The sequence below is a fragment of the Dasypus novemcinctus genome, chromosome 8 (genome assembly GCF_030445035.2).
Source record: "Dasypus novemcinctus isolate mDasNov1 chromosome 8, mDasNov1.1.hap2, whole genome shotgun sequence".
Classification (NCBI taxonomy): Eukaryota; Metazoa; Chordata; class Mammalia; order Cingulata; family Dasypodidae; genus Dasypus; species Dasypus novemcinctus.
Window position 1 is genome coordinate 12,088,283 of NC_080680.1, and position 16,231 is coordinate 12,104,513.

General features: G+C 49.6%; 1 protein-coding gene across 5 annotated transcripts in view; it reads left to right on the forward strand.

Moving 5' to 3' along the window:
• Positions 1 to 940: 940 nt before the first annotated feature.
• The window catches only part of CDK20 (cyclin dependent kinase 20), a 68,953-nt gene continuing 53,662 nt past the window's right edge, over positions 941 to 16,231 (forward strand). For 3 of the 5 annotated variants that reach the window (XR_009186729.2, XM_058301446.2, XM_058301447.2), the window contains exons 1-7: positions 941 to 1,643; positions 2,137 to 2,250; positions 4,588 to 4,776; positions 4,920 to 5,041; positions 5,187 to 5,249; positions 6,209 to 6,332; positions 6,761 to 6,916. Coding sequence is in view for 4 of the 5 variants with exons in the window: in XM_058301446.2 (XP_058157429.1) it covers positions 1,569 to 1,643; positions 2,137 to 2,250; positions 4,588 to 4,776; positions 4,920 to 5,041; positions 5,187 to 5,249; positions 6,209 to 6,332; positions 6,761 to 6,916 (843 nt within the window). In the remaining variant the exon portion in view is untranslated. The remainder of the gene's footprint in view (positions 1,644 to 2,136; positions 2,251 to 4,587; positions 4,777 to 4,919; positions 5,042 to 5,186; positions 5,250 to 6,208; positions 6,333 to 6,760; positions 6,917 to 16,231) is intronic. The other 2 variants (XM_071216585.1, XM_058301448.2) reach the window with 2 other exon arrangements.

The window sequence follows — 16,231 nt, forward strand, 5'->3', positions numbered from 1 at the left end:
TTTAGGCTTTTTTACACGCTGGTGACACTCTGTTTGACCTGTCCTGCAGCTTGCCTTTTACATCTCAGATATCTTCTATTACTATGCATAAATGTCCTGATTAATTTTTAAAGGAGCATAATATTCCATTTGAGTGTATCAGAATTTAGCCATTCGCCTCTCCATGGACATCTGGGTTGCTTCCAGTCTTTTGTTATTCCAACAGTGCTACAATAAATAACTGTGTTATGTCACTTCACGTGTGTGCAGTATATCTGTTGGGTTAACTTCTAGCTAAGTGGGCTTGCTGGATCTAAGGAAAGAGGCATTTCTAATATTGACAAACATTGCAAAATCAAACTCCTAGCCATGTATGAAAGCGTCCATCTACCCAGAGCCTGGCTAACGGGGAGTAAAACTTGTGCTCTTTAGCCACCTGATGGGTGTAGATTTATTTTGTATTTATCTCATCGTGTGTGTGACTGAGCTTAAGAGCTACGGGTGTCTCCGTGAACTGCCGACCTCCGTTGGTGATATGCACTTCTTAAAATTCCTTCAGGCTGTAAGTGGAGGAGCCGGGAATGGAATCTAATTCCTCTCATTGTTTCCTCACGCTGAGGCCTTACACCGGAACTCTTTGCGTCGAGTCATTCGCACTTTTTAAAAGCCGCTGCTACATGTTATCGGTGATTGGAGACGCGGCCCTGGACCAGTCTCCCTTTCTCTTCTGTGACAGGTGAAAAACGGCATCTACGTGCTGCTGAGGCCGGCACTCTAGCTACAGGTTGGGAGCCTCCGTGGACCCCGGGGAGGCGAGGCACCTGAGGCCCGTGCCCAAGCCGCGCGGGCCTCCTCCCCGCTCCGGAGTTCACCCGGCTCAGGACCGGAAGTGCGACAGAGGTGTGGATCCGGCAGCGCGCGACCGACCGGCCCTTATCACGTGATGCGGGCCACGCGCAAAGGCCGACGAGCGCGCGGGGCTGTCCGCACGGGAATGGCCTGGGCCGAAGGAAATACACTGTCGCGTGAGGGCGAGGGCCGAGGGGGAAGGCGCAGGCGAGGCCCGAAGCGCCCCGAAGCCTACGGCCCCTCCCACAACCCGGCCTCCTCTCCTCCGCCTCCCCTGCCGTAATGCGCCCCGCCAGGGACGCCCCAAGGCCGTCGGCCGTCACGTGACCACCGGAGGTCCCGCCCCCGCCCTGTTCCGGCGCTCTGTGTCCCACTCCCCGTTGCCAGGCAACCGGGTGCGCGCTCCGGCGCCCCAGCGGCCGTGGCGGGTTTTCGGGAGAAGAATTGATTAAATTTGGGTATTCAGAAGACAGCGCCTTTGGAATGGCGTGAGTGAGGGTGAAGGAGGAGTTGGAAGAGCCCAAGATGGAAGAAAGAAGCCACTTGTGGCCCGGAAGAAAGATCCGGGGACGAAGCCAGGCCCTGAGGACCCGAGGAAGCGGGCAGCGCCTTTGACTCGGAGGAGCGGGCCGGGAGCGCGGGGCCCTGGGGGGCGGGAGAGGGGCCCGCGCGACGCGCAGCGGGGGCGCCCCGCTCTTCCGAGCTGCGTTCCCGAGCCGGACCTTCCCGCTGCCGACGCCATGGACCAGTACTGCATCCTGGGTCGCATCGGGGAGGGCGCCCACGGCATCGTCTTCAAGGCCAAGCACGTGGAGGTGAGACCCGGGCCTGCAGCCGCCGGAGGGGCAGGGAGAGTGTCGGTTGGCGGGCCAGATTTCATTCCTTTCCTGTCCGCACAGAGCTGTTTGCTATCTTTATTTTCCGTTCAGTACTGTATTTGCAAGATCTACCCATTTTCAGTATCTACGTCCGGGCCGTTGTGCTGGCCTCCACAGGGGGTGACACCCAGTTTGCCACCAGCTCCCCTCCCTACAAGGGTGGGCATCCCAGAGCGTGCCCCCTTAAAGACGTCTGCTTGAATTTCTCTGAGCTTGTTGCCTAGCAGTGGGATTGCTGGGCTCCAGGCTTGTCCTACACCTGATTTCCCTCCATGCTGCCAGATGGCATTTCGGAATGGTGAGCCCAGAATGGTGGCCCACATTTCACCCCAGGAGATTGTGCTCCTGGCCTCCCTGTCTGATCCCAATGGGGCACCTCTCTTTCCCAGATGGGGGTGGGGTGGGAGTGTCTGCATTGTTTCCTGCACAGACTGGGGAGATAGTTGCCCTCAAGAAGGTGGCCCTGCGGCGGCTGGAGGACGGCATCCCCAACCAGGCCCTGCGAGAGATCAAGGCTCTGCAGGAGATGGAGGACAATCAGTATGTGAGTGGTGGGGCTGGGCCCTGGGCAGACCCCACACTCCCCCATTCACGTCCACTCCCTCATTCTTGCCTTCATTTGTCTACCTGCACTTTCCCCTTTCTCATTCATCCATTTTATTCACTCATTTGCTACCCCCCCCACTCCTTTCTCTGTCCGTTTGTTGACTCTGTTTTCCACAGCTGCTTCATTCTCTCATTATTCACCCCCATTTACTTAACTGCGCCTTTCTTCATGCACTCATTCATTCATTATTCACTCATTTATTCTTACTTCAAGTCATTTAGGGATTTCAGGTAATAATTAGAACTACTTAATATGTAATGCGGCCTGTGTTAAATGTTTTACAGTCATGGTTGTACTGACTCCTCTGCTCTGCAAGGCAGGTGTCAGGAACTCTTGTCGCACAGATGAGGGGAGGAGGTTAAGTCACCAGATCACGGGTGCACTGCTGGTCAGTGGAGGGTTTGGCCTTGAGTCTGAGGAACCCGTTCATTCATTCCACGGGGCCTGCTGTAGGCTTTACACTGTGTTGGGCTCCGGAGACACTCAGAGACACCAGTCCCAACCCAGCTCCCTAGAACTTAAGTGCAGTAGGGGAGACACACAGAGGCAGTAAGGCCCGTCTGGTGAGGGTTGTGCAGTGACAGACGCCTTGAGAGCAACTGTGAGAACACAAGGAGGCACATCTGCCACCTCCAGCCTCATTGCTGGTTATGGGGCTCCCTCTCATCCATGTTAGGAGTAGAAAATGTATCAGTACCCTTAGGGAGTGATAAGGTTGGGTCTCTGTGATATTCTGATTTATGTTCATTTTCCTATGGAGGTGTTCACGATACATTGGGTGGCAAAAGTATGCTATAAAACTGCATGTGTTTTTGTATGGCAATATTATATGTATATGAGTAAGTATATGAATGTGTATATATGTGCACAATAATTATATGGTAAAGTCTGGTGGAGTATACTCTAAGATTGACGCTAGGTAGTAGGATTTTTTGTGTATTATCTGAATACTTGGGGTATGATCTGTAAAATGATTAATTGTCTTGTCTTCAAAATCAGAAACATCAGAAAAACAGCAATAAGGCCATTCTCATTTTCTGGGAAAATAAAAGGGCCTCCAGGCAACCTGTGTATGGGATAGGAGGCTGGTGGCATGGTCCCCACACCCAGCAGACCAACAGTCCTGAAGGTTCTGTCTTCAGAACCTGCTCCAGATCTGACCCTGGGCCAGGCCAGCATCACCACGCACCAGAATGACTGTGGCTGGCTCTTTCCCCTGCTTCTGCTCCTGCCCCCTCAGTCCAGAGGAATCTTTTACAAATGGAAATCAGATCATGTACTGTTGCTTAAAAAGCCTGCAGTGGCTTCTCTTCACACCTAAAACACTCATGCCTGCCCCTGCCCACCTACCGTGTCCTCTCTTTTTCCATTCATTCAGCAAAACTTCTTAAGCTTTTGTCATGTGCTACGTAAGCACTGTTCTAGGTGTGAGAGTATAGAACAAAACAGACAGCCCACCTTACCAGTAACAGCCTCTCATTCTCGTGTCCCTCCAACCTTTCTGTTCCTGCCTCAGGGCTTGGCATCTGCATTCCCTCCACCCAACCCTCTTCCCAGATCCCTGCCAGCCTGGCTCCTCACTGAGCGGGTCTCATGTCAGCTGTTCAGAGAGGCCTACCCCAGCCAAGCCTATCTAAAGCATTCCTTTCTCTGTTCACAATCACTGTCCTCTCTGTTATTTCTATTCTTGTACGTGTCAGACCCTGAAAATACCGTTTGGTTTATTGATTTATTTTAAAAAATTTATTCCCTCCTTTGCTGTGAGCTCCTTCAGCTCCTTAAGGACCTGCTGCTCCTCTGTCTCCTTGGCTCACTGCTTTGTGCAGCCCCTGGGCCCTTAGTAAGAATTTGTGATTTGTGTCCAGCTGTCCTCGGGACTGGGGATGTTGTGATTCTTGGTCCTGAGATTTAAGGGTTCTAGAGAAAACAGGAGGAAGCCTGTTCTGGGGTGTGTGTATAACCAGTGGGTGCCCTGGGTTGGGGGATCAGATGCTGCCTAAGCAGCACACACACTAAGCAGCTGTGTGACCTTTAGACTTCTTTTTCCCTGAGTGTTAGTGGAGACTTGGAGCATAGCTCCTCCTTGGCTTGGTAGAGGGGAACAACCTGCAGCAATCTGGCTCCAAACTTGGTCCCACCTCACCTTCTCTGCCTGCCTGATCCCTCATCAGGGAAAGGGCTGGGGGTCTCAGAGAGGGGCCCAGAGAGGGTCTGGGTGATGTCAGCGGGAGCCCTTCCCTGACTGGCGGGCTGACGGGCCCTGCTGCTCTGCAGGTGGTGCAGCTGAAAGCTGTGTTCCCCCACGGCGCCGGCTTCGTGCTGGCCTTCGAGTTCATGCTGTCGGATCTGGCCGAGGTGGTGCGCCATGCCCAGAGGCCGCTGGCCCAGGCCCAGGTCAAGAGCTACCTGCAGATGCTGCTCAAGGGCGTCGCCTTCTGCCACGCCAACAACATCGTGCATCGGGTCAGTCGGGCACGGGGGCAAGGCAGGGCCTCACAGGCGCAACCTGAGGGCAGGGCCGGCTCCTGGAGAAGATGTGGCCAGAGGCTAGACAGAGCCTGGAATTGGGGGGACGCGGGGACTGATGCCTCCTTTGATACCCCAAGGACCTGAAACCAGCCAACCTGCTCATCAGCGCCTCAGGCCAGCTCAAGATAGCAGACTTCGGCCTAGCGCGGGTCTTCTCCCCCGACGGCAGCCGCCTCTACACGCACCAGGTGGCCACCAGGTAGGGAGGGCTGATTCCTGGGAAAAGACCTGGCAGTAGGTGAGGCTGGCGCCGCGGCCCTCTTGCTGAGGAAGGCATGCTGTGGACCTGCCGCCCAGACGTTTCTCGTGAGTGATTCCGTCAGACTTGCCCCTCTCCCTCCCAGGTGGTACCGTGCCCCGGAGCTCCTGTATGGCGCCCGCCAGTACGACCAGGGTGTCGACCTGTGGTGAGACTCCAGTGGGGTGGGTGAGGGGTGATGCCAATCCCGAGGCATGTGTTGTCTCCTAGGCTGTGAGGTCTCTAGGCTGGTGGTGCTCTTTTCCTTGGTGTGAACTCCAGGTAGTCTAGGGCTGGGGGTGGCCTCTTATGCTGTTGAGGTATCTCTGATCAGCTTGGGGTCACTGTCCCACGGTGTGATGTTTTTGAAATGGGTGGGGGCAGCAGTGGGATTGGGAGTGATGGTTCCAGGTAGGAAGCTTTTTAAACATTTTAATTTAATTTAATTTTTAATTTTTTTTTGTCTTTTTAAAAAAAAAGATACATAGATCACGAAAAATGTTGCATTAAAAAATATAAGAGGTTCCCATATACCCCACACCCCACACCCCACACCCCCAACTCCAAGTGGGAAGCTTTTGAGGTGGGATGGGGAAGTGGTCTGAGGCTCAAGCTGGAGGGTGTCTAAACAGGTGTGTGTATCTGTGTGTGTGTGTGTGACAGGGCTTATATCCCAGGTGTGCCGTCTCAGATCTGTGGAGTCTTTGTCTCAAGGTGTGATGTCTCTGAGCTTTATTGGGGGTTGGACTGGTAGGGTGATGGTCTGTGCCCAAGGTAGGAGATGTTCAACCCGTTTTGGAGGGTGGCCCTGGAATGGAGGCATGGGAGGTGGGGAGCTGTGTGTCCCAGACTGGAGGAGGCTCGGAAAAAGCTCAGAGCTGTTGGGGGCTTGCTGTACATTCCAGCATTGCACAGGGTTGAGGACTGAGAGCCATTTGGGGGAGGGGGGTTGCTCTGTTCCAGGGTTGAGGTCTTTGACCTGTTTGGGGGTGGGTATCCCTGGAAATTAAGCCTCTAGGTTGGCCTGCAGGGGTCTTCACCAGGGTGGGAGGTACTTGAGCTGGTGTGGGAGTAGATCTGCGTTCCAGGGTGCGGAGTTCTGAGCCCTTTGCTATTCTGTATCCACAGGGCCGTGGGCTGCATCATGGGGGAGCTGTTGAATGGGTCCCCCCTGTTCCCGGGGGAGAACGACATCGAACAGCTTTGCTGTGTACTTCGCATCTTGGGGACCCCCAGCCCTCAAGTCTGGCCGGTTTGAAGGGGCCCCCGTGTGGAGGGGGCTGGGGCAGGTTTACTCCATTCTCACCACCAGGAAGTGCTGCTCCCTCTCCTGAACCGTGGCCACCTCTCTCATGGCCCCCACCCCTTCTTGACCGGACAGAGACCAGTGTCCTGGCCATCTCCCTGCCACAGCGAGCCACAGATGGAGGGAGGCCCACCCCCACCCCAGGACACACTCTCACAGGGTCCCAGCAAGTGGGGTCCAAGAGTGTGAGTGGATGAATAAATGACGGAGTGAGTGGTGGAGTGAGAGGCCAGAGGAGCACACGGACAAGAGAGCAGACAGACAGAGAGCCAGCAACTGAGCAATGACGTCACTGTGAGCTGTGGGCAGGCCCGCGGGCAGGGCTGGCTCTGATGAGCCCCCTTCTCCTCCTCTCTGCCCGGCCCCCGGCCCAGGAGATCACTGAGCTGCCCGACTACAACAAGATCTCCTTCAAGGAGCAGGCGCCCATGCCCCTGGAGGAGGTACTGCCTGACGCCTCCCCTCAAGCCTTGGACCTGCTGGGCCAGTTCCTCCTCTACCCTCCTCACCGGCGCGTCGCGGCATCCCAGGTAGGTGGGGTGGCTGGGCTCTGCTCCTTCAGTCGCCCCCCACCCCTAACCCAGCAAGGGAGAGCCCTCCAGAACCTGCGGCGGGCTGGGACCAGAACCCAGCATCCCTGGGGTGGGGCCTCAGAGTAGGGTGCCTCTCGCTGTGCCTCCCGGGGTAGATGGCAGAACAGGGAGGGACCCCTCTGTGAGGAAAAACCACCTCGCTGAAGAGCATGGCGGGACGTGTGGTGAAGGTCCAGTAACGGGAGCTGTGGATGACTCGTTCCTTCATTCCTTCATTTCTTCAACAAGTATTCTTGAGCCTGGCACTGAGCAGTGAGCAGGCAGACATGGCTCTGCCTCGGTACCGCTCTCCAGACACTCACTCGCAGGAGAGTTCTGTCGGAGAGGCCCCAAGGCCGTGGGAGCCCAAAAGGAGAGGGAAGGCGCGGTGACCGACTCTGTGGGCCAAGCAGAGGCTCCCGGGGGAGGCCAGGTTTGAGCACAAGTTGGTGTTCGGCAGAGAGAAATGGGGAGAGGCCATCCCGAGAGGCAGGAGCCAGATAAGCAGAGGCCCGGAGGTTAGGCCCAGGAGAGGCTGGCCGTGTGGAAGGCAGGGCAGGGTGGTAGGGTCACTGAGAGGGAGCGGAGGGGGAGGGCTTCTCGCTCAGGTGCACCTGTCCCTCTTGCCCTTGACCAGCCCTTCCCTGCTGCACTCTTGGTACCAGCAACACTTCCTTCTAGCAGGGTCCTGCTGGCTCTACCTCCAGAATGTACCAAGGCCCTCCGCCCACTTCTCAGCCCCCTCTCTGCTGCCCCTCCAGCCCGAGGCACCGCCTCTCCTGGACCACTGTCCGCCTTGCCCCATTTCATCCATCCCCTCCTGGCAGACAGAGTGGCCTTGTCCAGACAGCCGAGCACACCCCTCCCTGCCCTGTGGTTCTCACTGGGAGGACAAGCTGAGGTCCTTTCAGGGCCCCACCAGGGGCTTGCACAGATGCCCGTCCCCTCTCCAGCCTGCCTGCTTTCCCCTGGCTTACTGCTCCCAGCCCAGGGCCTCTTGGGTGGTCCTGAAATGCATCAGGCCCACACTCTTCTGGGGTCTGAGAACTTTCTGACCCCTCTGCCTGGAACACCATTACACCAGGTCTTGTGCCTTGCTTGCTTACCTTTCAGGTGTTCGCACAAATGCAACCTCTCACTCTTCAGATTTGCAGCCTCTTGCCAGTACTCTTCATTCCCTCTTTTGCATTGTCTTTTCCATAGCGCTAACCATTATCTGACAAACTATATTTTACTTCCTTATCTTGTTTATCATTTCACCTCTCCCCGCAACTATCTTGTAAACTTGGGGATGGCAGAGCTTTCTGTCTGCTTTGTTCAGTGCGGCATCCCCAGCTGCTGAAGTGGTGCTTCAGACTAGTTGGCTCTCTCTGGAGTCTCTGAATGAATGGGTTGGTGGAGGGACGAGCCATCAGCCAGGGGTCCTGGGCCTCTGAAAGGTGGGGTTCACTGAAACTGGGGATGGGAAGCTGACTAATTTCCTTTTGAGGGCCTCTGTTCTCCCACGCTTGCCACCCCAGGCCCTCCTGCACCAGTACTTCTTCACGGCTCCCCTGCCTGCCCACCCCTCAGAGCTGCCGATTCCCCAGCGCCCAGGAGGCCCGGCCCCCAAGGCCCACCCAGGGCCCCCGCATGTCCATGACTTCCACGTGGACCGGCCTCTCGAGGAGTCACTGTTGGACCCGGAGCTGATCCGGCCCTTTATTCCAGAGGGGTGAGACACTGGCCCGGTCCCACCTGCCTGCCTCTGCTGACAGCTGACTTGACCCATCCCTACCCCGACCGCTCCCACTGGGGTCCTCCTCGTTATGTTCTTTGCAAGGGCCAGATTCAAAAAGGTCGAGATCCTGTTCCCAGCCCAGGAGCTGCGGACACCCCGCCCAGCAGAGGAGACCCATGGCTTGTGCTCAGCTGCCCTCACATCTGCACTCATTCATTCAGCGGAAGCAGCCAGCTCTGCCGCCTTCCAGGGACTGGCGGGCACTGGACACTGCGCAGACGGCTTAGTGGTGCCATCCTTTGCTCTGGCTCTCCAGGGGCAGCAGCCTTCCTGTTCAAGGACAGGGGTGGAGGGCTGGTAAAGTGGGCTCGCGTTGGAAACACAAGTGGAGGGAAGGGTCAGTGTTGTTCTCTAGAAACATGAAACCCTCTAGTGTGGTATTTGAGCTGTGTTATAGAAACCCCAAGAGCATCTGCCTTGTGCTGCTCCCCCCACCCCCGTTCCTATCAGAGGAAAAGGCTGAGGCTGGGTCTTCTTAGGGCCCTCATTTCTCTATGGGAAGGTGGCTCCAGGCACAGGGTCCTGTTTCTGCCACTCTTCAGCCCTCAGCATGTCGCAGAAGCCCCCTGCCCTCGTCTGGAGATGAGAGGCATTGCTGTGCGCTGCCACCCGTCTCGCCTTCACTGACCCCCCAGGGACTCGGGGACTCAGGGACTCGGTGGAGAAGGAGGGAGAGGCTTCAAAGGGGAGGGGAACAAGGCCAGTGAGGAGGAGAGGAGAGAGCAGCTCTGAGGGAGGAGGAGGCTGATGGGAAGAAATGAAAGATAACTAGGAAGGAATCAGGAGGATTCTGCAGTCGATTGAAAAAGACAGAATCTAAGACATTAGGACATGGACAGATAAAAATAATAGAATGGAAAAAGGTGCACCAACAAAAAACTCGCTTGCTCTCCCAGCATTTCTGAGGTTAAAGAGGGTCACTCCCTGGATGCTCAGCTCCGTGTGGAGGGTATCCCAGTAGACTGCCCCCTTGGTGGGCCCTCAGCCCCAGCCCTGACCAGTGTGGAGCTGCGCTGGAACTAGTGCGCAGATTTTGCAGTAACAGCAAGTGTCCTCAGGGCAGAGGTGGTTCTGCTTATCTGAGAGTTTGCTTACATCCCTAGTTACAGCCTTTTATCTAGAGGTAGACTTGGGAGTTCCCTCCTTTTGTAATCCAGCATTTTTGTTCTTACCGTTATTTTCTGCTGAAACATTGCTCTGAAGGGCCTCATCTGCAATTACCAGAAATCAGAACTACGAAAAGTTATTTTTTAGTAAAATCCTACATACATGCATATCATTTAAATAGTTGGGAAATTCTGTTTCTGGCAACACTGGGAAAGTTTTCCAAACCATTATGCTCACTGAAAATAACACAAAGGGTTGGAAAAAAGTCACTTGAAATGCAGCAAAGGGCTGACAAGTTAGTGGGGGACCTTACAGGATCAGTTCTAGGGGAAAGCAGAGAGAAACACTAGCACTTTTGCCCCGAGAGCTTCACACATGCTTAATACGGCTGAGATTCCATCTGGGAGTGAGGTGGACAGAAGGCACGGTCCAGGAATGGCTACAGGTGGGGGACCGACAGGACATCGTCCACACGTGAGTCTGCTTTAGCAAAGTCCACACCCTCAGGATCAGGACGAGCCAGGGCCAGATGTGCTCTGAGACACCAAGAAAATAAGCAAACAAAACAACTATGTGATTATACCAAATACCACTGATTGTTCACTTTGGATGGACTTATGCTATGTTAATATGCATCAATAAAATTGATGTGTTAAAAAAAAAACAAAACCAGAAATCTTATTCTGGAAAAAAATATAAGGAAACAAGCATCTTGGAGTTAATGAATTCAATGAAGAGTTTCAGCAGGCTTTTTTTTTTTTTAAGTAGAAAAGCTGATTCTAAAAATCTGTGAAATGTGAATGGCAAGGGAGGAGAGGAAAATGATGAAAGGACTTATTCTATCCCATATCAAGATATCACAAGATTACAATGATTAAGACAGTATGGTATAAGTGCAGGGATTAAAAAAAAAAAAGACTAGAGGAACCGTTATTCTTAGCAGTGCTTTATTATTAAAATATTTTATGCCTCATGTGGATAAACCATTCTGTAAGCACCAAGGATTCAGAGATGGCTAATGCTGCTAGAGCCCCTCAGAGTACCTATTTGGAATACAGAAGACCATAAACTCCAGTTGTTGCTTTCAGGGTCAAGTCTTAACTGTTTCATATGTCTTTAAATATGTTGGCATGATGTGGACTCTGTTTATTCCTCTGGCGGTTTGGAGTGATGTACGCCAGAAAATCATGTTCTTAAAGCTAATCCATTCCTGTGGGTGTGAACCCATAATAGGTAGGCTCTTTTGGTGAGTTGCCATCTCACTCAGGATGGGTCTCAATCCTCATCCTTTTACTTCAGTCTTTTATAAATGGGGTGAATACACAGAGAGAGAGAGAGCGCCACAGAAGCAAAAAGCTGAAATCAACAAAATCCGGAGGAGAAGGGAGAGACCAGCAGATGCTGCCAGGTCCCTTGCCATGTGGCAGAGGAGCAACTGGTGTTCTGGAAGAAAATATCACCTTGTTGATGCCTTGATTGGGACATTCTGGCCTTAACCTGTAAGCTAATAAATTCCTATTGTTTAAAACCTGCCCATTTCATGATACCTGCTTTGAGCAGCCTAGGAAACAAAAACACCCTCCAGCCACCTCTTCTGCAGACTGTGCTCCTTTCAAACTCAGTTAATTTCTAGTAACTGTCACCTCCCCAGGCCTTTGCACAAATGCAAGCCTGTGCCTAAACTTGAAGTGTTTGGAGACAATCTAAATAAGATAGGGTCAATATGAAAATTTGAATGAGAAGATCATTTGGTGATCATCAATTGATGTCTTAAAGTATTTCTGCAAAAACTTCTTAACAATGTAAATTACAAAGATAACTAGGCCTGTGAGGAGACAAGATGACATTAGTAAGAGGCAGGACAAACCACAGAAAACATGCTCTAGGTATTCCAGATAATGGACTCAACAGGCACAGACCATGCAGCAACTACACTCTGTATGCTTAGGAAGAAGGTAAATGTACCAATTAATATTAGACTTTCATACGTCAAGGATGCTTGCTGTGATTCTAGGGTAGCCACAAAGTTAGAATTAAGAGATTATAACATCGAAACTACAAGAAAAAGTGAGATAATATAAAACACTCCAAAACAGGACAAATAAATAGCACATAGTTTTAAACTATGTTTAAACTGTTGTAAACAAAAATATTAGTAATTACTTAAAATAAAGACTAGCTAAGACAAAGATTGTCATCTAGATCAAAAAGAAAACACAACTGTGATTTTCCAAGAGGAATATAAAATGTAAACACACGAAAAGTTGGGAAGCGGATTTGGCTCAATGGCTAGAGCATCCACCTACCACATGGGAGGTCCAAGGTTCAAACCCAGGGCCTCCTGACCCGTGTGGTGAGCTGGCCCACACGCAGTGCTGATGTGTGTAAGGAGTGCCATGCCACGCAGGGGCCGCATAGGGGAGCCCCATGCACAAGGAGTGTGCCCTGTAAGAGCTGCCCACGCATCAAAAGTGCAGCCTGTCCAGAAGTGGGGCCACACATACAGCTGATGCAGCAAGATGATGCAACAAAAAGAAACACAGACTCCCGGTGCCACTGACAAGAATACAAGCAGACGAAAAACACAGTGAATGGACACAGACATTGGGGGGGGGGGGGGATTTTTAAAATCTTAAAAAAAAAAGGACACCACAAGTTTGAAAGGAAAAGGTTTATTAAAAAATTTACCATGCTGCATAAATCAGAAGAAATGTATCAGACGTAACAGATTTTAAAGCAAAGAGCATTGAGAAGCAGACTTGGCTCAACGGATAGGGTGTCCACCTACCACATGGGAGGTCCAAGGTTCAAACCCAGGGCCTCCTTGACCAGTGTGGAGCTGGACCACGTGCAATGCAAGGAATGCCCTGCCACACAGGGTGTCCCCCGCATAGGGGAGTCCCACACGCAAGGAGTGCGCCCCGTACGGAGGAGCCACCCAGTGCGAAAGCAAGTGCAGCCTCCCCAAGAGTGGCGCTGCACACATGGAAAGCTGACGCAGCAAGATGGCACAACAAAAAGAGACAGATTCCTGGTGCCACTGACAAGAATGGAAGAGGACACAGAAGAACACACAGTGAATGGACACAGAGGAACAGACAACTGGGGCAGAGGAGAGAAATTTTTTAAAAATCTTTACAAAAAAATCAAGCAAAGAGCATTACTGGGGTAGACATGTTCAATTTTAAATGACTAACCAGTTCACTAGGAAATTAAAACTTTCTAAATTTGTACGCACTTAATAATATGGCCTCAAAATTATGTAAACTGAACAGTAACAGACCTAAAAATCAGAAATAGATCCACTTTAAAGAGGGAGATTTAAAATATCTCTCCAAGAGAGCTCATGCAGCAAGATGACACAACAAAAAGAGATACAGATTCCCGGTGCTGCTGATAAGAATGTAAGTGGACACAGAGGAACACACAGTGAATAGACACAGAGAGCAGACAACAGAAGATGGGGGAAGGGGCAAGGGAGAGAAATAAATAAATCTTAAAGAGGAAAAAAACCTCTCTAAGAAACTACCAAAAAAAAATTCAGAAAGTATATAAGAAATTTGACCAAGAAGACAAACAGTGACCTCGTGTATTGTCAAATAAAAGCAAATCCAGACTTAAGGAGGGACTTTATTAGAATAAAGACTTTAAATGGGGAGAGACCTTTGACCTTAGGAACTGCAGGCATCTCAAAATCAAATGGAAAAGGGCTTTTCTTCTCTAGGGAGGCAAGTAATGGGGGTGAGCAGACAACATAATCAGGACAGTTTAACAGGAAATGTTTATGTCTGCAGTCAGCCAGTTCTCAGGAACCAGCCACTCAGGGAGGAGGATGTCTGCAACTCTTAGTGCTTGCTTAAGTTTAGAGGCAAGCCAAAGTTCAGGGGCCTGTGGAAGGGAGAGAAGCCTGACAAAAGTAGGATCAAGACAGTGGGTGAGTTCTGGGCAATTGTGAGCACATTGTCCATTTAGAACACACACCCCAATAATGCAGAATACACATTCTTCTCAAGCACACATAAAACAAAAAATTGACCATAAACCGGGCTGAAACAAGTCCCAACAAAGTCCAAGGGATCAAAATGATACCAAGGCATAGTTGTTTTTTTTTACATTAATGTAATTAAACTAGAAATCAGTTCTTTTAAAAACTAGATAATTCCCATATATTTGAAAATTAAGAAATATATTTCTAAAATGTGTATGAGTTAGAGAAACAACAATGGAAATTAGAAAATATGAACTGACCGATGCTGACAAAAGAACACATTGTGATGTGTGTGAGATATATCTACAACATTGCTTAATTTATAACCTTAATGATATAATAATGATATGGAAAGGAAGAAGGGCTGAAAATCAAAAACCAGCACAAGAATTTTGATAAAGAAAAGCAATTAAATAAAAGTAGAAAGAAGGAAATAAATTTTTAAAATAGAAACAAAAACAAAAACAAAACACACAGTGGAGAAGAAGCCAAACCAAAAATTGAGTCTTTTGATAAATTATTAACTGACAAAATGTGGATGAGACTGATCAAGAGAGAGAAGGTGCAAGTTATCAATATCAGGAATGAAAAAGACAATACTAGAAACAATTTTGTGCTTATAAATCTGAAAATTTAGATAAGATATGCAAATTCATAGAAAAATTCAAAGTATGATAACCAAAAAAAAAAAAAAAAAACCCAAAAAAGTTGAAGTGCTTTGAAACTACTAAAGAAGTTGAACTTCCAAATCAAAATATTTCCATACTGCAGTCCAGACTCAGAGAGCACTGCAGTTACACTAGTCACCTTAGTGCTGAGATTACAGACCCATGGCTCAAAGAGGAAGTCAAAAGAGAAGCTTAAAATAAATCTTTGGCCCAGTGGTTAGGGCGTCCGTCTACCATATGGGAGGTCCGCGGTTCAAACCCCGGGCCTCCTTGACCCGTGTGGAGCTGGCCATGCGCAGCACTGATGCGCGCAAGGAGTGCCCTGCCACGCAAGGGTGTCCCCCGCGTAGGGGAGCCCCACGCGCAAGGAGTGCGCCCGTGAGGAAAGCCGCCCAGCGTGAAAAGAAAGAGCAGCCTGCCCAGGAATGGCGCCGCCCACACTTCCCATGCTGCTGACGACAACAGAAGCGGACAAAGAAACAAGACGCAGCAAATAGACACCAAGAACAGACAACCAGGGGAGGGGGGGAAATTAAATAAATAAATCTTTAACAAATAAATAAATAAATACTGAACTAAATGAAAATGAAAACGCAATATATAAGAGTTTGGGGATATGGATAAAGTAGTACTTACATGGAAAGTTATAGCACTAATTGCTTATATGACGAAAGAAGAAAGGTCTCAAACCAATGACCCCAGTTTCCATGTAAAGTTACTTTACAAAGAAGGGAAAATTCAATCCAAAGTAAATAATAAAGGTTAGCTTGTTACTTAATGAAACAGAAAATAGAAAAGGAACAGAAAGATCAGTGAAACCAAAAGCTGGTTCACTGAAAAGATCAATAAAGTGGCTAAACATCTAGCTATACTGATCAGGGAACAAAAAGAGAAGATACAGATTGCCAATGTTGGGAATCAGATGTTATCACGACTAACTGTTTAGAAAGATATTTAAAAAGATAATCAGAGAACATTATGACTTTAGGCCAATAAAGTCGATAACATATATGAAATAGGCTAATTCTTGAAAGAGAGAAATTACCCAAGCCCACCAAGAAAACGCCAGGCTTAGCTTCACAGGTGAATTCTAAATATTTGAAGAAGAAATAATACCAAAAGTTCTACTAAGAGCAGGATATACATCTCAACTCATTCTATGAGGCCAGCATTACCCTGACACCGAAGCCAGAGATAATACAAGAAAACTAGAGACCAATATCTCATAAACATAGAAGCAAAAATTCTATAATACACAGAATTTAAGCAGATTGAGCCCAACAATATATAAAAAAGGATGCTACATCATGACCAAGTGGGGTTCATCCAAAGAAAGCAATGTTGGTTTTACATGAGAAAATAAAAATTGTAATTCACCATTTAAATGCACACATACAGAACTTTTTATACATAAAACAAATTTGGATGAACCTTGTGAATGCATGAAGCCAGACCCCTCACCCCCAAAAGTAATTATTTTATTATTATATATACATGTGGTTCAAGAAAATGCCAACAAATCTAGAATGACAGCAGATCAGTGGTTTCCTGGGAGAAGGGAATATGGGAAAATGGAGGAAGGACAGGAAGAGGCAGGAGGGAAGAATTAAAAAAAGGAAGAGGAGACTTGGGTGATGTGTTCACTACCTTGATGGTTCCACTTGTGAAATCATATGAGAAGACATTGCATATTCTAATATTTTATTTTATACCAATTATTATAGCCCCCT